This window comes from Rhinatrema bivittatum, chromosome 10 (assembly GCF_901001135.1).
Source record: "Rhinatrema bivittatum chromosome 10, aRhiBiv1.1, whole genome shotgun sequence".
Classification (NCBI taxonomy): domain Eukaryota; kingdom Metazoa; phylum Chordata; class Amphibia; order Gymnophiona; family Rhinatrematidae; genus Rhinatrema; species Rhinatrema bivittatum.
The window spans coordinates 24,919,727-24,942,764 of record NC_042624.1 but is presented as its reverse complement, the minus strand read 5'-3'; the positions used below and the strand labels follow the sequence as shown (position 1 = coordinate 24,942,764).

At 46.9% G+C, this 23,038-nt stretch overlaps 1 protein-coding gene across 1 annotated transcript in view; it reads right to left on the bottom strand.

Moving 5' to 3' along the window:
• Positions 1 to 18,429, bottom strand: part of LOC115100362 (dimethylaniline monooxygenase [N-oxide-forming] 5-like) — a 70,197-nt gene extending 51,768 nt beyond the window's left edge. Inside the window, exons 1-2 of the mRNA XM_029618782.1 lie at positions 18,264 to 18,429; positions 6,408 to 6,596 (exon numbers count right to left, since the gene is read on the bottom strand). Of these exons, the coding sequence (XP_029474642.1) occupies positions 6,408 to 6,596; positions 18,264 to 18,395 (321 nt within the window). The 5' untranslated portion in view covers positions 18,396 to 18,429. The remainder of the gene's footprint in view (positions 1 to 6,407; positions 6,597 to 18,263) is intronic.
• Between the last annotated feature and the right edge of the window lie 4,609 nt (positions 18,430 to 23,038).

Below are 23,038 nucleotides of genomic sequence, written 5' to 3'. Positions count from 1 at the left end.
GTATTTTCTATTTGGATCTTTAAAATACCTAAAGATAGTCAGATTGTCAGAACACTGAAATTGCTGATCATCTGTAACTTCAGCATTTCAGATACTTTGGTTTATCATTTGGTGGAGAAAAATCAAGCAGTTGCTCTGAGCAACTTAAGAATGCCAGTATAGTTCGGGGAGAGATACAATAAAACATCCTTTCCTAGCATCCAGTCAGATGAATCCAGAACAAATGGGTTATATACCTCTACCAGCAGATAGAGATGGAGAAAACTGAGATCACAGTATATGCACCCCTGCAGTGACATCAGCCTGCCAGTATTCTCCGTCTCTAGCAGATGGTGGACGTGCATCTCCCTACTGGGGATTGCTTCATTTTGAAAAAACGAGAAATCACCCCTCTCTCTCCTACGGGGATACCAAATGATCCCTCCCCCAGTTAAGAATTCCTGAGGTGATTTCTGTGGTCCCTCAGATGAGTGCCTTGATCCGGTAGCTGGTTTTCAGCTGGTGTGGATTTAGCTGATTTAAGCAACCGAAAGGCAGCGGGTGCAGGAAGCAGAGCACGACGATGATGGCACATGCCCTCTCCCCCCTGCAGCCGGAGACCATCTCTGTACTCAGCCAGGTAAGGATGAGCTCAGGTAAGTTTATATATATATATATATATATAACACACAGAGAAGGAGGGCTTTTTTATTGTAGGGCTTCTTCCTTCCCCCGATCTCCATGCTCAGTGCACCGTTTTGATGATTGTCCCGCTCCATGAGAGGTCGAGGGTCATGAGCAGCCTCTGTAGGTTTTTTCACTGTGTGGTAGGCCTCATCGGCGTTTCGCATGCTTTCTCTAGGCTCCCTCTACAGGATTATTAGTTCTGTGTGTGCATTCAGGTTGTGCATCCAGTTTTTGGATGCTTGGTCAAGCCTTGTAGACTGTGCATCCAAGTTAAGCAGTGACCTTAGTGGCCACACGCTTAAGTATGTGGACAAGTTGTGTATTAAGTTTTGTTGTGCTTATCCTAGAGATGCCTAGGTGTGAGACACCTAATTTTTGGATGCCTAGGTTGGATGCCTAGAATTTTTTTGGACATCTTTTAAAAAAATAAAAACTGCTAGATGCATGCCACCAGTCACCACTCGGCACACTGTTGACTATAATGGTGCCTATTAGATATGTTATTCAGCCGAACCTTTCGATTTGACTTTCGTTATCGGCCTGCCACAGGAAATTTTGTTTTCCTGCGTTTCAGGCCGATTTTTTTCGAGGTTAATGTGCTCTAACTCCCCCTTGAAATGTTAGCACGCACTAACCCTGAAAAACAAACTTTCCCAAAATTTTGGAAAAATCCGCTTCATTTTTCAGGGTGGCCAAACCAGGACAAATCTAGATGAAATTGCCTAATTCGTTCTGGATGAGTGCTTATCCCTAGTGCCTATGCCTTTCTCTTTGCACTGCCTGTCATATTCAGGCATCTCAGCCGCTAACTTCTGCCAGCACTGTTTGGAGGCTCAGGGAGAATTATTTTCCTCTAATTTCACTAAGTCTGGTTCTTCCCAGCCAGATGTAGGCCTGGGTAAATGAGTGTCAGGTGGGGCGCCTGGTTTGGAAGTACCCTAACTGGATCTTCAGCAGGGGAAAATAACTCGGTGAGTACACTTCAGATACTTCCTGATAGGGATACTTCTACATTTTCATGGGTAGAATTTTTCCAGGGATTGCAATCCTTTCTTCAGGCACAGTCGTCCACCCTATCCAATGCTCCCAGAGCAGAGTCGCAAGTAGGAACCTTGCCTGGATCTGCTGTTAAGCACCAGAGTACTCCTAGAGTGGCAGCAGGATTGCCCGATATAGATCTGGATGGCATGGATGTTGATCCTGACTCTCTTGAGAATGGTGAAATTCCTCCAGGATTACAACTGTATAGAACTATGCACTGGTTCTTTCAAAGAGATGAACTGCCAGCTCTGATTTCTCAGACCTTGAAAATGCTTGGGATTCCTGAGGCAGATACTGTGGCTGAGCCAAAGAGAAATCCCATTTTGGTTTCCTTGCGTAAAGCCTCTTGTTTTTTCCCCGTGATGGAGGCCATTCAAGAATTGATTGAACTTGAGTGGGGCACCCCAGAGGCTAATTTCAAAGCGGGTCAAATTTTGGATTGCCTCTGGATCCAGTAGTAAGAAAGCAATTATGCTTTCTGAAGGTAATTGCACTTGTGTGTGCAGTGTCCAAGTGGACCACTTTTCCCTTGGAAGGAGGAATGGTCTTGAAGGATGGCCATAATAGAAAGATTGAGACTATCTTTAATCAAGCTTTGAAGCAGTGACAGAGACTTTACAGATAGCTTCTTGTTGTTCCTTGGTGGGTCACTCTTGTTTGTTTCTCTCCCAGAAAGTCAATGACTCTGGGGTCAACTCCAGGGCAGTTATGGAACCAGCTGCTGCCTTCTTGGCAGATGTGGGCTATGATTTGGTATGCACTTCATCCAGAGGGTTGGCTTCGATAGTAGTGGCCATGCATTCATTATGGCTGAGAAATTGGTCGGCCGATGCAACCTCCAAGGCTAACCTCACCAAATTGCCCTTTAAAGGCTCGCTCTTATTTGGGAGAAAATTTTTAGAAGCCGACCAGTAAGTGGGTTAAATCACCGGTTCCTCGTTTGCTGGAGGATAAGAAGCAGAAGCCATGCTCCTTTAACATGAGAGGTTGTGCTAGAGGATCCAAAAGTTTTCAAGTCTATAGAGAAGCGACCTTTCAGAAAACTCGCCCCTTCAGTAGGTCTCAGTCCTTTCATCCCAGACATCCCAGGAATGGGTGCAGGCTCGGGTAGTGGAATTTTCCAAGCCTCCCAATGAAGGTTTGCCGACCTGCCCCCAGGAACAGGAGATATGAATTCGACCCTCCTCTGAAAAGAGAGAGAGAGGCGTCCACCTATCGGATCAATGGGTCCTGGAGGTGATATGAGAAGGATATGCGATGGAGTCTCCCTGCCACTCCCCATCAAAGAAGCAGGCAGTTTACATTTGCAAGGCTCCTCAGACTGCACACTGTGATTCCAGTGCCCCCGTTTCAAGAAAATACGAGGCTGTCCTAAAGAAAAGGAAATTATCAGGTAAGTAGTAATTTCTCAATATTCATTGTCAAATCTGATTCTTATAAACTGCGGCTGTTGCGTCCGGTCGCAGATGGCTGCAACTGCTCTGCCTCACCTCTTTTTTGCCTTTCTCCTTCTCCATGGGTAAGATGGCTGCCTCAGCGTCTCCAACTCAGCATGGGCATCCCCGTCCGCCATGCTCCTTCCCATGGCCTCCTAGGGCACACGCATGCATGCTACCTATGCTTATCTACACATCATGGTGGGAACCTCGGGGGTGTCCCCACCGCATGACGTCAATACCTCCTGATATTTAAGCCTCCGCTCCGCTTCCAACAAATGAGTTAGCAAGGACTTAAGTTTAGCTACACTGACCGCTTCTAAGCTGCATGCTTAGACTCCTCGCTACCCTCCGGGGTATCTCGCTCCTGAAGAAGCTCTGGCCACCCGCTCCTCAGGGTCTTCGCTTCCAACTACCCTTTGGGGTTTCTACTAACTAGACAACTGCTCCTCGTGTCTCTCTTCTCTTTCAGGATCCTGGGCTCCCAGGTACTCACTCCTCGAGGGCCTACCAGCTCAGAGTATCCAGCACTACGGACCTCAGGTCCACCTTCACCATCACCAGGAGGATTCCTGCACTACTCTTCAGTGAGTACCTTTATGATCCAGCTCTCCACTTCCACCCACCAGGTTTGGCTTATCCCGCTCAGCAGAACACTACCAACCTTGAACATCTGGGTGAGACTTCTACATCTGAGACTGTCTAAGCATATTGGTACCTTGCTGGACTTCAGTGCCATTCCTTCCTGCATAATTACCATCTATCTGCAGCAGTACAATAAAGCTTTCCATTTCCAGTGTCTGCTCTCTGAGTCTAGCCTATCGCTGAGGTTCCCCATGGGGCCCCTCCCCGTGGGAGGAGTCATCACCATTGCGACTAAGAGTCCACACTATGCCACAAACCTAACACGGCCATTATGTTCCTTTCATAGGGCTCAGGAGTTTTGAGCTGTGGTTCAGACCTTGGTATTACCAACATTAGATTACTGTAATGCTTTGCTTGCAGGGCTGCCTAAGAATACAGATTTTGCAGAACTCAGCTGTTGGAGTGATATCCAGCTTGAATCAAAGAGCTCATATCTGTCCTGTGCTATGAGAATTGCACTGGTTGCCTATTGCGGAACAGATTCAGTTTAAAGTCGCACTACTATGAATATAAGATGCTGAAGATTGTTGATTAATCCAGGGCACGGAGTCAACTACACTTCTGTAATCCTACTCATGCCTTCTGATCAGTACAAATAGGCCTCTTGTACCTTCCATTAGCAGGACTCAAGGAAAGAAAACTATCAGGTAGGAATTTCACCTCTCTTTTCCTCCTGCTAGACCAGTCTGTATACTTGGTTTCCACTTGGCCAGGTGGAAGACAGGGTTACCCTAAGGATTCTGGACCCAAAGGCCATGGCTGTCCTAGCCTGCACATTCACCTATAATGTTTGGAAAATGAGTGCAGGGACATGGTAGCCCTACAGATTTCATCTGATGAGACTGATGATGCTTCTGCCCAGGATGACCTCTGTGACCTGCTGGAATGTGCATAGAGCACCACCGGGGTTTGCCTACCATTGAGTACATAAGCTGAGGTGATTTCTTTCTTTGATCCATCAAGCTAGCATAGCCTTGGAGAGAACTTCTCCCTTAATGTGCTCCTCCAAACAGCACAAACAACCTGTCCATCTTTCTGAAGAGGGTTGTCACCGCGGAATGCTGTGCACATCCAGGAGGTGCAGCCTTTCATCCTTACCCCCATCTGATTCAGGTGGAAGGGAGGCACAAACTTCAGAAGGAATGAGGGCACTGGTTGGAAGGTGGTAGAATGAGGCAAAATCACTAAGTAGGATTCTCTGCATAAGGCAGCCTGCATTCCAAAAAGCATCTACCAGAGCAGATTACTGCCAAAATGGCAGATTCGTCCTTAATAGCTGTTTGCTTTCAGGATTCAAAAGGTGCTCCTTCTAGTGCTCTGGTTGAGATCCCACTGAGAAAAAAGTCAGTCTGAAGGGAGGTTGCATACTGGACCCCCTTTTTAAAAAATAGTCTGCTACATCTGGCTGTATAGCTACCTAGGTACCTTTAATGAGGTACCTATAGCAGGAAAGGAATGCAGTTTTCACCTTCAGTGAATGTATTTATTTATTTATTTAGAGGTTTTATATACTGCAGTCCCATGTGAAAATCACTAGATCATCATGGTTTCTAGTGCTGACATTCACTAATTATATACCCCACATCACAAATTATTCAGTAGAACAATATCACTGAGTGCTAAGCCTTTGCACTGGCCTATCTGCAAACCGTCTCGGATTTGTGGGATATCTGAGACTTCCATGGGGAGGTTTGGTGAATAAGCTTCAAATAGCAAGGACCCAGTCCACTCCCCCTTTTATAGCCTAGAATGTGGTTATGAAGGGGATATGCTCTCTGTCTCCAGCAACTGAGGAAGAGAGAAATCCCAAGAATAAGGACTGGCCTAGCAAGAGGAAAACGAATGAAACCTTTTTTTTTTTTTTTTACTGGAAATAACACAACACTTGTGTTTAAACAAAAAAAAACCCATCAGAATTCCAAAACCTGGTAAAAAAAAAAAAAACCACAGTCACCAGACTAATAACTAAACTCTCCAAGGTCTCCTCAGCTACTAGAAGTTCTGTACCAGGGTCTGAAAAGCCCCGACACAATTAATCTGAATCAGTACTTTCTTGCAGGAGGAATCAGGAAGGAGAGCTGTGCAGCTTTTGCCTGCTCTGCTCCTCCCCTTAACTCTTTCTCCTCTACTGCCAATGCCACCCTCCACGGACTCTGCCTTCTCCTGACCCTGCCTTGCCTGTGCCTGTAGTTTCCCCTTCCTCTAAAAAATCTCTTGTGAGCTTGGATGGGGAGAGTCCTCCTGCTTTTCTCACTACTGGTAATACTAGGGTTTGCCCCACAGGTGGCGCTGTCACTCCCTTTCCTGAAGCAGGCAAAGCTTTTCCTCTGCCTTCCCCATTGCTATTGCTCGTGCTCTAGCGCCTGCCTCGTGATGGAAATCAATTCTAGGCAGTCACAGTTTCTGGAAGACACCGTGACACTCCTTTTCCCCCCCCTGCAATAAGAAACTCTCAGAGAAACAAAAAATGCAGTCAAATTCACTCAACTGCTGTTTTCTTTAGTCACTGACACTGCCCGCGCCATTGCAGATCTTACAATTCATCAAATTCCTCTGTCTGCACACCACTAATCTCTCTCTACTTTGTCTGCATGGCGTGAAAATATTTTAGAGCCTTACCTTAAAGCGTATGCACTTCAGAAGATCAAAGTGCTTCGCATACATCCGGAAGTACTCCAGTATTTTCACATTGTGCATATAATTTGGAAAGTCATCGGGGATGGGAAAGTCACTGAAGCACATCATCTCCTTGGATGAGTTAACGATAACAGATCTGTAGATGCTGGCTCTGCCATCTTCAGGAGTTTCCTGCATGAAATATCACAGTAAAGCTACAGAAAAATAATATGATAAACAGTAAAAGGGCTTAAAAGTTAATGGTTCAGACTTAGAGACTGATTCACTAAGGGACCTACAAAATAATATTCTAGTGTGCATGCTAAAACAAGTATGATTGTCCATTTTGTGACATAAATGAGATGTGCACACATTATAAAGGAAGCAGGGGCCTTTTAAAGAATTCATGTTCTATATCTTTACATAAAGACCCTTTAAAACATGTTGTGGTCCGCAGGCCCGACCCGCAGGCCACCGCTCTTATCTCCAGCCCCGGACCCCAGCCAGTTCCCGCAGATGCTTGGGGGAGACCTCTCAACTCTCTGGCTTCTAGCCATGTCGCAGGTCACCCGGGCTGGGCTCGGACTCTCGCCCTCCAGCAGTATTATTGGTGGCCACAGATGCAACAAGACGTCCCAGCTTAAGAGGACTCCTGACCCACTTGCACGCAGCAGAATCCCTTGTTAGAACGACTGTAGGGGCTGTTACATCCATTGCCAACCCCCAAGGAATCCTGAACCTATTTGTCCACTGATTTCATAGTGGACTTCCCTCTCTCTAATGGTTGCACTATTATTTGGGTCGTGATCGACCGATTCTCTAAAATGGCTCACTTCATTCCACTTCTTGGACTTCCGTCAGCACCCAAATTGACCTGCCTACTAATACTACTAATAATACTACTATTGACCCGCCTACTAATACTACTAATAATACTACCACCACTACTACTTAACATTTCTATAGCAGTACTCGACATGCGCAGCACTGTACAAACATACAAAAAGACAGTCCCTGCTCAATAGAGCAGGGACTAATAAGACAAACATACAGGAAAATAGCCTTGGGGTATTTCATAAAGCAAGACAATGGTTGAAAAGAAAAGAAAGTTAACAAGACTAAAAGCAGATAATCAGGCATAAGATTGAAAAGCAGTTTCAAAAAGGTGGGTCTTTAGATGGGATTTAAACATGGCAAGAGAGGGAGTGTGATGCACCAGTTCAGGAAGGCTATTCCAAGCACACGATGCAGCCAGCTGGAAAGCACGGAGTGTGGAATTGGCAGCAGAGGAGAAGGGCACAGATAGGAGTGACATCCGATGAGTGGAGTACACGAGAAAGGGTGTAGAGAGAGAGATAAGAGAGGAGAGGTAGTGAGGTGCTGCAGAGGGAAGGCATTTCCAGGTGAGAAAGAGGAGCTTGAACTGTATGCGGAAGCGGATAGGGAGCCAATGCAGTGACTTCAGAAGAGAATGTGTGCATAGCGACTTTGGTGAAAGATAAATCATGCAGCTGAATTTAGGACAGATTGCAGTGGAGAGAAATGACTTGCTGGGAGACCAGTGAAGAACAGGCTGCAATAGTCTAAGCAGGAGGAGATGAGAGAGTGAATAAAGGTTCTGGTAGAGTATTCAGAAAGGAAAGGACGGATTTTGGCAATGTTATAAAGAAAGAAACATCATGTTTTAGCAGTGTTTTGGATATTCGTAGAGAAGGAGAGAGAGAAGTCGAAGAGGACTCCAAAGTTATGGGCCTATGGGACCAGGACGATGTCCATGTTATCCACAGAAACGGAGAAAGGAGGACGAGAGAAGGTGGGCTTGGAGGGAAATATAAGGAGTTCCATCTTGGCCATGTTGAGTTTAAGTTGGCGGAGGGACATCCAGGCAGCAGTCAGACAGGCAGGCCGAGATCCAAGATTGGATTTCTGGTGTATAAAAGTAGATCTGGGAGTTATCAGCATAAAAATGGTATTGAAAGCATGAGATGAAATCGGAGCACCAAGGGAATTAGTATATGGTGAGAAGAGAAGAGGGCCCAGGACAGAGCCCTGAGGCACCCCAGTTGATAGTGGAATAGCGGAAGAGGACGAACCACCAGAGGAAACACTGAAAGTGCAATGGGAGAGATAAGAAGAGAACTAAGACAGGACAGAGTCCTGAAATCCAAGTAAGAACAGAGTATCAAGGAGTAGGTAGTGATCAACACTCAAAAGCAACAGACAGGTCAAGGAGGATAAGGACAGAATAAAGACCTTTGGCTTTAGCCATAAACGGGACATTGGAAACTTTGGCAATGGCTGTTTTAGTTGAATGTAGAGGGTGAAAACCAGACTAGAATGGGTTAAGAACAGCTTGAGATGCAAGAAAGTCAAGACAGCGGTGATGAACAGCATGTTCAAGTAGTTTGGAAGCAAAAGGAAGAATGGATATGGGACGATAGTTGGCTGCACAGATAGGATTCAGTGAGGATTTTTTAAGGAGTGGTAGAATTACAGCACATTTGAAGGCAGCAGGAACAATAGCAGTGGAGAGTGACAGATAGAAGGGATGACTGTAGAGGAGATGGAGCTGAGGAATCAGGTAGAGACAGGATCAGAGGAACAAATAGTGAGTTTGGAGGAAGAGAGGATATATATATATATATATATATATATATATATATATATATATATATATATTTATATTGTTTTCTTTATCATGGGGTTTATCTTGTCTGCTACAGTTCTAGTTATGGTAATCCAGGATGATGTTGCAATTTCTGTGTTTGATAGGTCTATGTTTGTTAGTTCAGTTTGTAGATTTGCTTGAAGAGTTTCGATGCAAAAAGTATAAGAGAAGGAGTATGAGAAGGATTTAGTTGTCTTTTTCTTGCTGTAAGTTTACAATTTGAATATAAGTTTGCATGGATGATAAAGTGGTCTGACCATGGTATATTCGTTATCTTAGTTTGGTGGTTAGACCATATGTTAGTGTTGATGAAGACTAGGTCTAGTGTGTGACCTGCTTTGTGCATTGGGCAATTGATGATTTGACTAAGTCCCAGTGATGAGAGTGCAGGTGGGGCAGGGCTCCCAATCGCGGGCCTCCCGCTCGCGGTCATCTCTTCTCTTAGTTTTGGCTCCTACCTGATTTCTTTCTTTCTTTTGCAGTGTTGCAGGGTGCTTGGTGGTGAGTGGGTTTTTTCTCCTTTTTTGCGATGCCTGGTGGCGTCACTCCCTTTAGCGCTCCGAATCTCACAGCAAGGGTTTTCCATGGACCCTGGAAAGCTCAAGGGAATCCAAGACTGGCCTCGGCCTGTCGGCCTCCGAGCTTTGCAATGATTTCTTGGATTTACAAACTATTACCGCCATTTCATTTCCAACTATTCGGACTTGGCGGCTCCTCTCACTGCGATGACCCATAAGGGCCAAGATACTCGCAATTAGACCCCGGAAGCCATTACTGCCTTTCAGTTCCTCAAAGAGTCCTTCCTCGTAGGACCATGTCTTCATCATCCAGACCCAAACTGCCCCTTCCTGGTCGAAGTGGACACCTATGCTATCGGGGCCGGGGCAGTCCTGAGCCGACATTCAACTTCTGGATCTCTGGTTCTATGTTCTTTTTTTTTCTCGCAAGTTTTCTCCTGCAGAACAAAACTATAGTATTGGAGCGTGCTCAGCACAAATTTACAATTCTCACCGACCATAAGAATCTTGAACACTTGAGTCCTGCCCAGCGTCTCAATGCCCGTCAAGCCTGATGGGCTTTGTTTTTCTCAAGATTCAACTTTAAACTCCAGTATCGCCCAGCTGAAAAGAATCTCCGGGCAGATGCCCTATCTCATTCCTTCAAACCCGAAGACGTTGCTGAAGAACCCGGTAATATTATTGACCCAGCCTGTATCTGTTTATCCACTACACACAGAGGCCCCAGCTGGGAAAACTGTTGTGACATCGCCTCCGTGAAAGAGTTCTCCGATAGGCACATGATTCAAAGTTTGTTGGCCATCCAGGGCAAGCACGTACCCTAGCTCTGCTCCAGCGGTTCTTCTGGTGGCCCACTATGGTCTCTGACACGCATTATCTGCGCTCAACAGAAACCCCCCAGTCAGTCGACCCTGGGGTTTACTTCAACTACTTCCTGCTCCCGAAAACCGTGGACGCATATTTCCACAGATTTCATAGTGGACTTGCCACCATCCAAGGGTTACCATCCACAGGTTTTCAAAAATGGCCCATTTTGTTCTATTACCAGGCTTACCTTCAGCCCCAAAATTGGCATGCTTGTTCTTCCTCCATATATTTTGTCTGCACATCTTACCCAAGGACATTGTCTCGGACAGAGGTCCATAGTTTGTCACCTGTTACTGGCTCGCCCTTTGCTCTAAGTTTAGCATCAACATCAGCCTCACCACAGCTTACTTTGCACAGGCCAACAGACAAGCTGAATGTATGAATCGCTCTTTGAAGACCTTCCTCCGCGTCTATATAAATGACCGTCAAGATAACTGATCTGAACTTCTTCCTTGGGCAGAGTTCTCCCACAACTCCCACATTGCCGCTGCCACAGGTACGTCACCTCTCTCCATCATTTATGGTAAGCAGCACTGGAATCAGACGAACATTCGCTTAGGCCAAGCCGCAACCCGGGCCAAGAAGTCTGCAGATACTCACCGATGCTCTGCTCCTGAGTTTCTTCCCGGCCAAAAGGTCTGGTTAAGTACACAATACCTTCATCTTAACATACCTTCCCAAAGGTTCGCACCTAGATACATCGGGCCTTTTCCAGTCATTCATCGTGTTGGTCCTGTCACTTACCGGCTTCAGCCTCCGCCAACTTTGGGAATTCACAACACTTTCCATGTGTCACTTCTGAAGCCAGTAATCCTTTCCTGGCCTTCACGCAAGGTTCCCAAACCATCCCAGCTGGTTAGGGAGTTAGACACCACTTACAAGGTCTATGAAGTTCTTGATATTCACCGTAGGGGCCACCGGTGGGAATACTTCCTCTCCTGGGAAGGATATGGCCCAGAAGAGAATTCGTGGGAACCAGCCTATAACATCCTGAAAAAAGACCTCCTCCTCCTCCAGTTTCATCGTGCCCATCCGGGCAAACCGAGACCTCCAAGGGGGGAGGGGTGTAAGAGGGGGGTACTGTTGCAATTGCCGGCCACAGCAGGCCCACGGCCAGGCCTTCTTACCCTCTGCAGCATACTCCAGCGCCTGGCTCCACTTCCCTCATGGCTGTGGGCCACCGTCTCCATCCTTGGGCTGTCCCCGGCACTCCTGCCTCCACGACAGACTCCTGTGCTCCGCAGCAGGCCTCTCTGTGTGGCCTGCAGAGAGATGCCGCCATCCCGCACCGTGTCCCTCCCTAGGTGTGCGTGCGCGCATCTCTGTTCCTTTTGAAGGACCCACGGTGGGAACTTGGCCATGGCCCCGAATGATGACGTCGCTGAAGCTCCGGTTTATAAGGCCAGGCTCAGCTCCTGTTAGTCGCCTTTGAAACAGGTCTTCATGCTGGTCATGTACTTCATTGCCTCCTGGTGATTCCTTCATGTTCCTGGTCTCAATTCCCTTCAAGTTTGTTCCTGGTTTATCTTCTCCATTCCTGCTTCCCTCCGGATTGATATCCTGGACTCGACCACTACTTTGCCTGACTATGCTACTGATCTTCTCCTGGACCCGACCATTGCCTTGCCTGACTATGCTACCAATCTTCTCCTGGACCCGACCATTGCTTTGCCTGACTATGCTACCGATCTTCTCCTTGACCCGACCATTGCTTTGCCTGACTATGCTACTGATCATCTCCTAGTCCAGACCTCTGCTACGTCCGACCATGCTACTGATCATCTCCTAGTCCAGACCTCTGCAATGCCCGACCACACTACTGATCAACTCCTAGTCCAGACCTCTGCTATGTCTGACCATGCCAGCACTTCGCTTATGGACTTGACTTCAGCCTTGTCTTGCCACTGCTCCTTGATTGCTGCCTGCCCTGACCTCAGCTTGCTCTACGATGCCTCTACAGTTAGTCCTGGACTTGGCCTTTCAGGATCCGGCCTGTTCTTGCTCAGATGCCCCCTGTTGGAATCTCTTACCTATAGGCACACGGGTCTCCGGGACTTAATCTTGTCCAGTACTGTTGTTTCTGCCCCTGGGCTGACCTCTCCATCTTCTCTTCAGCAACAACACATGGAGGCCCACCTAACTTCAGCCGGCCCCGATATCCAAAGGCTCAACCCGCAGGGAACGAGGGCTGGTATTGGCAAAGCTCCAGCCGGCCTCTGTCAGTCAGCCCACTGCGCCTGCCGACGGTGGGGACCCGTAGGATCCCTCCTACAGGTAGCATCAACCCCACCTCGGCCCAAGGGTCCACCTCCTCTGCAACAGAAATCCCATGTGTGTTGGTTTAGATTATAGTGATAGGAATGTACTATCATCCACCTAGCCAAAATGATGAGATGGATGATGAAATGCTAAGAGAAATCAGGGAAGCTAACCAATTTGGCAGTGCAATAATAATGGGAGATTTTAATTACCACAAATTTAATATCAAAAGAGAGTCAATATGGCAACCCAAGTATAAACCTTAACAAGAAAAAGGGGCCAAAAATTATAACTTTTTAACATAAGCCTAAATGACGGTGTCAGCAAGCCTGTCGTTGTAGCTTTAACAAGAAACCCAACCGGTCTTCTCAATCATTCACCATCATTGTTTTTCTTTATTAATTTTCAAAAAAAATGTTGTTATATATTTTTCAATTTTCTTAAAAAGTAATCAACTCTCATCCATGAGAGATATATAAATGGCAGTCTCTTTAATAGAATAGTAAACACAGCCCAACACGGCCGGTGTTTTGCGATAAATTGCTTCTTCAGGGGCACATGAAAATATTGTTGCAAGAGTCTTTGCCGATTTCAAAATGGACTCAAGGTCTCTGTAGTCATCTTCTCGGGAGAGATTATCCCGCCATGTTGCCTGCAGTGTTTGCTCCAGTCCCATCCTTTCCTGTTCCTGAGGAATGAGTGGAGCAGAAAACAGCCCCTCTCCTTCTGTTCCCTGAAGGGAGATGCTGAAGCAATAAAGTAGCCCAGAACTTTCTAATGTTTCCCGGGAGAACCAGTAATTCCTCAAGTCTCTGGGTGAAATCCAGAGTTCTCAGATATTCAGCACTCAGAACCTGAATGACTCTTATGCTAATAGGCTTTATGTTTCTCAACTAATTCTTTTAACAAATGAAAGAACATGCCAGGCAAGTTGTTTTAAAAATGCAAAAACATTTCACTTCAAAAACTAGGCTTTAAATGTAAAAGAATAATCCTGAGGTGTGAAGCATGCTCACACTAATCAAAGCATTTTTTTTGTTTTCCATGCATAATAATCACATAATCACACTATTAAAGTTGGGTTGATTTTTTTTTTTTTACTGTGACTATGCTACAAGTCATGGGATAGGAAGCAATGTCCTATTGTGGATTGGGAACTAGCTGAAAGAAATAAAACAGAGAGAAGGGCTAAATGGTCTATTTCTCAATGGAGAAAGGTGGATGGGGGACTGCCCAGGGATCTGTTCTGGGAACGCTGCTTATTAATATAATTTATAAACAACCTGGAAAGGGGAACCAATAATGTGAGGTGATCAAACTTGCAAACCACACAAAATTATTCAAAGTTATTAAATCACAAGAAGATTGTGAGAAGTTACAAGAGGATTTGCAAGATTAGGAGACTGGGATACAAATGGCAGATGATATTTAATATGGACAACTGAAAAGTGATGCAAATTGAGAAGAACCATCCAAACTATAGCTATTTTTTTATTTATTTAACTTCTTTTAATATACCGATGCTCAATACAAGTCTTATCGTACCGGTTTACAATAAACTGGGGGAAAAAAATGCTACACAATGCAAGGGTCCACATTAGGAGTCACCACTCAGGAAAAGGATCTAGGCGTCATTGTTGATAATACGTTGAAATCTTCTGCTCGGTGGGCAGCAGCAGCCAAGAAAGGAATTAGAATGCTAGGGATTATTAGGAAAGGAATGGAAACTTTATTTTTGCTTTTTATTATGTTTTTAATGATGTACCCTGCTTTGACCAGATTTGGTACCTGATTGAGTGGTTTATAACGATCCCAGAATGAGAATAAAACAGAGATTTCAGAATGCTCCATGTGTGATCTCATCTTGAGTACTGTGCGCAGTTCTGGTCACCACATCTCAAAAGATAGAGCAGAATAAGAAAAGGTACAGAGAAGGGCGACCAAGATGATAAAGGGGATGGGACAATTCTTCTATAAGGAAAGGCTAAAGAGGTTAGGACTCTTCAGCTTGGAGAAGAGACGGCTGAGGGGAGATGTGATAGAGGTCTATAAAATAATGAGTGGAGTGGAACAGGTAAACAGTTGTTTTCTCTTTCAAAAAATACAAAAACTAGGGGACACTCAATGAAGTTGCTAGGTAATACATTCAATTAACATATTTATTTTAAATTATTTGTTGATTAGTTCAAAGATTAAGCTGAATCCCAAAATCACATAAACAATATTAAGAAAAACAGAATAAAATGGAAAACACAAACACAAGAAATTTACAGTCCAATATTATTTATTTATTTTATTTATTTATTTAGAGGATTTATATACCGATGAACGTTGGGAACAACTCATCGGTTTACATTAAAACAAAATTATAGCTAACCGAGCTTTACATAGAAATTGGAACCAATTGTAACAAGGAACAGAACAGATAATAACAGGACAACATTAGAACTTAACTTAAGAAGGGGAATAAGTAAAAATGGATCAAACACATATATAATAGGGAAAGGAAGGGAGGATCTATTTACAGGAAACAGGGGGGTATAGTAATAAAAATATAATAATAATAATATTAAGGAATTCAATTCCAAGTAGTCAAGTGCCAGGGTAGGATGTTAAGCGAAAGCTTGCTCGAAGAGGCAAGTTTTTAGGTTATGTTTAAATTTTTTTGGGCAGGGTTCCTGCCGCAGGAAGGGAGGAAGTTTGTTCCAAAGGACATTAAATGATGGAACAATCAGTTTTCTAATTACAAAACCTGAACTAAATCTAAGCAGTTACCCGGGAATAACAATTATGTTGCTCTACTAAGCTAAAGATAACAATAAAATATTATTCACCTCAGGAACAAAAATTCATTTATTAAAGGCATTAAAACCATAGGGCTGGGTTTTTAAAAGGTTACGTGCGCCAGGCCTATTTTAAAAAGGCCCGGCGACGTGCGTGAAGCCCCGGGACGCGTGTAAGGGGTGGGGAGGGGGCGGGGCAGGGGAGGTCCGGGGGCGGGGCCAGAGGCTTCAGGCACAGCGGACATTTCCTGCTGTGCTTGGGATCGCGCGCCGGCAGTCGGCCGGCGCGTGCAACTTCAGCCCCAGGGCTGAAGTAAGTTTGGAAACAGCAAAAAGAAAACAAAAAATGTAGGGGGGGGGGAAGGAAGGTGGAGGTAGGGGAAAGGAAGGGAAGGTGGGGTGTGGTTGGGAGGGAACGGGGGAAGGCAGCGCGGCTCGGCACACGCAAGTTGCACAATTGTGCACCCCCTTGCGCGCATTGACCCCGGATATTATAACATGCGCGCGCGTGTTATAAAATCGGGCGTACACGTGTGCGCGCCGGGTTGCTCGCGTGCAACCTTTTAAAATCTACCCCATAATTTGCTATACAGCCGGGTAATTCTGAGAAGCTACACAAGCATTTGCTTTCAGATATCATGTTTGAAAACCTGTTGATATGACCAGGTCTTCAAAGCTTTATTAAACAGGGCACTATCTGACAAGGGGCAGAGCTGCTCTGGCAGAGATTTCCAGAGAGTGGACCCTGCATTTGAAAAAACAAATAGGAGAACATTTTTTTTTTTTTACTCTACATATAATTAAGCTGTGGAATTCGTTGCCAAAGAATGTGCTGAAAGTTATTTGTGTAGCTGTGTTTAAAAATGTTTTGGATGCATTCCTGGAGAAATCCACTGCTTATCCCTGGGATAAGCAGCTTGGAATCTATTTACCCCTTGGGATCCTGCCAGGTTCTTGTGACCTGGATTGGCCTCTGTTGGAAACAGGATGCTGGGCTTGATGGACCTTTGGTCTGACCCAGTATGGCAATTTCTTATGTTCTTATGTTCTAAATCTTCTTGCATGACTCACTAAGTGGTATTTTAATGTGCACATTACATTTTTTGCAAGGTTAAATAATCCCGTGTCGGCTCGATCCAGTAAGGCCGCGGTAAAAACAGTGAGGTAGTGTCAGGCGCACCCTTCCTCCCCGCACGCACAGTTCTCTTCACTAACTCCCCGATACTCTCCTCTAATCGCATGCAAATGCATGCCGCGGCTGTGAAGCGTTAGGGAAGGGTTATGCCCGCGCAACCCATTTTACTGTATAGGCGCTGTAACAGCGCCTATACAGTAACCAGGGTGCGCTGGTGCCTGTCATTTCAAATGACATTTGAAATGACAGGTACCAGGAAGTGTAAAAAAGTGTAAAAAACAAAAAACCTGTGTGTTATATAAAAAAAATAAAACAATTTTAAATACCTGTCGGAGGGCCGTGGGTCCAGGCGGCCGGTGGGCGGCGGGCAGCCATCAGCGGCATCCGGTAGTCCCTTCTCCCTGCCTGGATGAGCGCCAAAATCGCACGGGCGGGTCGGCAGCGGGGGGGGGGGGGGGGCGGCAGCAGGATCCGGGAGCGGCGGGTAGGCAGCAGCGGGGTCCGGGGGTGGCAGCGAGATCCGGGGAGCCAGCAGCGGCAGCATGTTCGATCGTGCAGGCAGGTAGGTGGCAAAGTAAAGATGGCCGCCTGCACGGGAAAATCGTGCAATTGGCCGCTGAAGACGTGACGTCACACCCCGTGACGCCAAACGTCGTGACGTCACGTCTTCAGCGGCCAATTGCACGATTTTCCCGTGCAGGCGGCCATCTTTACTTTGCCACCTACCTGCCTGCACGATCGAACATGCTGCCGCTGCTGGCTCCCCGGATCTCGCTGCCACCCCTGGACCCCGCTGCTGCCTACCCGCCGCTCCCGGATCCTGCTGCCGCCCCCCCGCTGCCGCCCCCCCCCCCCCGCTGCCGCTGCCCCGGACCCCCCGGACCCCGCTGCTGCCTACCCGCCGCTCCCGGATCCTGCTGCCGCCCCCCCCCCCCCCCGCTGCCGACCCGCCCGTGCGATTTTGGCGCTCATCCAGGCAGGGGAGGAAGGGAGAAGGGACTACCGGATGCCGCTGATGGCCGCCCACCGGCCGCCTGGACCCACGGCCCTCCGACAGGTATTTAAAATTGTTTTATTTTTTTATATAACACACAGGTTTTTTGTTTTTTACACTTTTTACACTTACCATAGCAGGCCCGAGCCTTGCTACTTTTTCGTTTGTTTTTTTTTGCCCTGGTCCCGTCCGGTCTCCTGCAGCCCCGTCCGGTCCGGACGGGGCTGCAGGAGACCGGACGGGACCAGGGCGGGTAAGCAATGTTTTTACCCTACACTACACTACACTAACTCCTACTAGGGGGAGGCGGTAAACTAGCAGGTTAAGGCCGCGGCAGAACAGCGGGTTACGGAGGAGATAATATCAGCGCCCGTTACAGTATCGCAGGGGAATAGCTAATTCCTTCATTATACAGCTTTTTCGTTCATTTACATGCCGGGTGCGGAAAGGGTTATGCGTCTGTTTTCAGAAGCGATACGGATGCGTGAAACTGGACACTGTATCGCCGAACTGCCTTGCGCGCCCGAATTGTGCGCTACGAGCACGTTACAGACGGGCAATCCTCGAGCGGACGATACTGGATCGAGCTGTGTCAGCTCGATCCAGAAAGTACACCAGCATCGTATCTTCCTTACTTTAAATCTCCAGAGACCCCCAATGTCCTCGGTCCTCTCAAAGCAGGTGGGCTCAAGCCCCTCATCCAAGCAGCATTTGATGGCAGTCAATCCGCTGGAACCAGCTCCAATCACCGCCACCCTCTTCACCATGGTCTCCAGTGCCAGGGTCTGTGATGCTCAGCAGATTCTGTTATATTTATAGAAGAAAACAAATCTCATTAGATGACTTTATGTTATGGAGATCATTGTGCACCGCGATATTTTTTCCTAGTATAACTGCTCACTTCCTGCCCCTCCTTCTTTGAGGGTGGGCCGGGCGTTGGAGTGAGAGGAGAGGAGGTTTGTGGTCTTAGAGGAAGTCTGCTGGTGTAGTTTTGTGATTTCTGACTGAGTTGTGCTGTTTTGTGTTGTCATTTGTTTCCCTTTATCTTTGCCTTTTGTTATATTTGTTAGAGTGAAAGATAGAACGTCCTGATTGTCATTTTCTGTGGAGTGGAGGAGGAGTGTGAGGAGTGGAAGAGTGTGTGTGTGATGAGGAAAACATGGAGCGTGATAGGCCTGGGAAGAGAAGAGATAAGAGGTGGGAGGATAGGAGGGCAGGAGTGCCAGGGGGAGGAGGAGTAGGGACAGGGGGACAAGTAGAGACAGGCAGGAGGGAAGGGATAGGAGGAAGGGGTTAGGCAGGAAAGAGTGGTGTGAAGAGTACGGCAGCATAGGGATAGAGAGAGCAGACGGGAATGGAGTTGGGGGGGGGGAGGAAGAGAGGGAGAACAGGATGGAGAGTGAGGGCAGGAAGTGGCATCCCCTTCGGCCAGTCAACCACCAGTACGGCAGAGGCTGAAGGGCAATCAGGTTCAGCGTGGCAGAGAACGAGCTTCTCATTGCTGGTGTCCTGCAGCACTACGCCAGTTTGTTTGGAAATTTGGTGCAACAAGTACCAGTGGCAGTAAATTGACTATTTGCATTTGTTTTGACATTTCCTTGGTTTCCCCCATGGCACGGTGTTTTGCTGTGGGGGGAAACCAAGGAAAACAAATGCAAATAGTGGATTTACTGCCCCTGCTACTTACCAATTCTGTGCATGGAATTTCTACACTCACCTTGCTATCAACATTGCCTATAAGAACCTCTCTCTGCACACCCCATGCCTTCTTATTCATTTATATAGGGTGTGATTTTACATTCTTACTTGGTCTTGGTACACACTCTCAGCTGCTGACTGAGGGATGATGAGTGAGGGAGTACCATGTGCTGTACAATGGGAATGGGCAACCAGCAGAGGCCCTAGAAGGGTTTTGCAGCTGCTGGGGACCAGGCTGCCTGCCACACTCTGGCTGACACCCCGGGACAGGGCTGCCTTTGGGATCTGGATGCAGTGTGCAAGGTGAGCCTTCCCTTACACGTAATATATTGACCCCCCAAGACAGGACAGTACAGGCACGGCAGCCAAGCTGCGGAACTCTACTTTGTGCACAGCACCAGCTGCACACCTCGTTGTCCTCTGCTCTGCATCTCTGCAGAGGGTGTACCACACAGTACTCACTCACTCCTCCTCCCTACTTGTCACACAGCAGCTGAGACTGTGATGCACGATTCACCAAGTACACAGCATAGTGGAACACACACACACACAGAAAGCCATGCACCGGGCATTGTATATCCATGCCTCATGTTTAGCTGCACGATGGTAAGCACTCATGTGAGTCCTGCCTATAGTCCAAGCAGAACCTGCTCCTTTACAGTGCCTGTTCCACGCAGCACTGCATTCCCACATGGAAGGGGCATTTCCTTATATTTATATGCACGATGGTAAGCACTCATGTGAGTCCTGCCTATAGTCCAAGCAGAACCTGCCCCTTTACAGTGCCTGTTCCACGCAGCACTGCATTCCCACATGGAAGGGGAATTTTCTTATATTTATATGCACGATGGTAAGCACTCATGTGAATCCTGCCTATAGTCCAAGCACAACCTAAGAACATAAGAAAATGCCATACTGGGTCAGACCAAGGGTCCATCAAGCCCAGTATCCTGTTTCCAACAGTGGCCAATCCAGGCCATAAGAACCTGGCAAGTACCCAAAAACTAAGTCTATTCCATGTAACCATTGCTAATTGCAGTGGCTATTCTCTAAGTGAACTTAATAGCAGGTAATGGACTTCTCCTCCAAGAACTTATCCAATCCTTTTTTAAACACAGCTACACTAACTGCACTAACCACATCCTCTGGCAACAAATTCCAGAGTTTAATTGTGCGTTGAGTAAAAAAGAGCTTTCTCCGATTAGTTTTAAATGTGCCCCATGCTAACTTCATGGAGTGCCCCCTAGTCTTTCTATTATCCGAAAGAGTAAATAACCGATTCACATCTACCCGTTCTAGACCTCTCATGATTTTAAACACCTCTATCATATCCCCCCTCAGTCGTCTCTTCTCCAAGCAGAACCTGCTCCTTTACAGTGCCTGTTCCACGCAGCACTGCATTCCCACATGGAAGGGGCATTTCCTTATATTTATATGCACGATGGTAAGCACTCATGTGAATCCTGCCTATAGTCCAAGCAGAACCTGCTCCTTTACAGTGGGGCTGTTCCACGCAGCACTGCATTCCCACATGGAAGGGGCATTTTCTTTAGCTGCACAACAGCCTTCCATGAGTTTTCCAAGGGTCTGTGCCATGCATCCTTGTGGGTAGCCAGCCCAACCCCTAAGCACGGCGTTATGTGCCCTACTCCAATTACTTCCAGGGAAAGACATCGCTGTGAGAATGAGTCCGAGGGGAGAGAAACAGCCACATGTGCAGTATAACGTTCTCCAGCATTCTTTATGTGTCACCTCTGCCCCTCAACAGACAGCACATATAAACTCTGAGTGTAATTGTTGAAAAAGTTGTAAGAGCATTCCTACGCCTGTCCATAAGCAGGTCTGTCACATGCACGCCCTCTCCCGAGGACAAGCAGTGCATGAAAGTTCTGCAAAAGGTGAGCGTGCTCAATTTAGAAACACACACTGCCTGGTAAGGTGGATAGGAACCGAGGTGCAAGGGAGCAAGCCACATACAGAACGTCAGTCACCGAGTGTCACACTCACTTAGGATGGCCGAAGGGACTACCTGCTGCTGCTGCCCCTGCACATACACATTAGCAAGGCCTATGCTCCACCAATGGTTGCCACTCAACCAAAAGCAGGTGTGTGTCAGCTTCCTCTAACAGGTCATGAGTGGGTGTGACTCCTTCCTCCACAAACATTATCTATGGCTGCCCACAGGAAACTCCCCTACTTACTGCAAGATTGTGACATGGGCCCCTGAATGGCTTAGCTGGCACAAACAGCCTGCTTGCCAAAACGCCTACATGCAAAGGACATCATCAGTCCTGGCAAGCACATGGCCTCTGTGGGAGCAGTAGCCCTATACAGTAAGGATGGAGGGGCGGTTACAATGGCGGCAGTCTGTATGCTCATTACCTGTTCACATGACCACACAATGTCGCCAGAGAATGCAATACACAGAGGACTGCATGGACTTTGCAGGACCATAGCAGGGCACCTCACTAATTAAAGTACTAGTGTGTAACAGGAGTTACTGGTGAGCCTACAGCGTAGCAGCTGTTCAGCAGTACACGCAGACGTGTTCACACGCGTGTGCATCGGCAACACCACGAAAGCACGAAAGTATGGAAAAGTCATCCGTGATTGTGGTCCGGTACTATGTGCTAAGTGTTTTGCACAGGAGTGCTAAGGCTATGTGCTTTACAGCGCCTCAGAAATAACACCTGCAGTGTCAACAGTAGTAGGTGTAGGTTAACACTGAATGTTGTGCTTATGTGGAGGGAACAAACATCTGTGCATACTGCTGCAGCACATGACTGTGACGCATTACCCACTATTACCTTCCTGCAACCACACATCTACAGATGACAGTGAGCCTAGGTGTGACAGGCCAGTTAAAGGCATGCAAACCCTTTGCCTGTATGATGAAGAAAGATATGAGCAGCAGTAACAGTGGCTCTAAACTATACTGGCATGGTGACATGCCCCAGATCAAGTGAAGGCCGGACAGTAGCAGATTCACACGCCTGCCTTCACTCACCTGCAAGTGCATTCTCCCATAGCTTTCCCAAGAAGGCGAGGCCGCCTACATAAGATCACGACAACCAAGCCCCTCAACTTTTGCACATCTATTCCGAAACATTTCCACGCTTGCTGTACTACGGTGCATGCATGTAAGAGTGCATGCATTGAGAGAGGTCAATGCAAATGTTGAAGGAACTGTGCACGTACAAAAATATGGGACCAGATAGCACAGTCCCTTACAGCCAGGCTGTAATGGAAGGTGTGATCCCGACGCTGTGTGAGGCGTGCAGTATTGTGGCTGTTTGTCCTGAATGATAAGTTTGCACATGCTGCTATTTCGTCATAATGGAAGCCACATCAGCACTCTCTATACCTGCAGGCATGGGAGTTAGACAATAGGTAGATGTACATATTCTACAAAGGAACGTGCCGTTCTAAATCCCAGTGTTTTCTCACTATTTAACTGATCAACCATTGGTAGCAGATTCTTCTGGGAATGCTCTTGTGCCATAAAGCACACCCATTATAGGGGTACTACTTAACCTGCACACCTGTAAGCACTTGCAAATAAGGGTGTGACAATAGCTATCTGCCAATACTACATCTAAGTCTGCCCTTCCTTCTTTGCTATGCACCTTACACCTTCAGTGTTATTTCACATTTACTATATTACTACGAGCTGTCGCTCTTCAGGGTCCAGGAGCACGTGGGCCACCAGCAC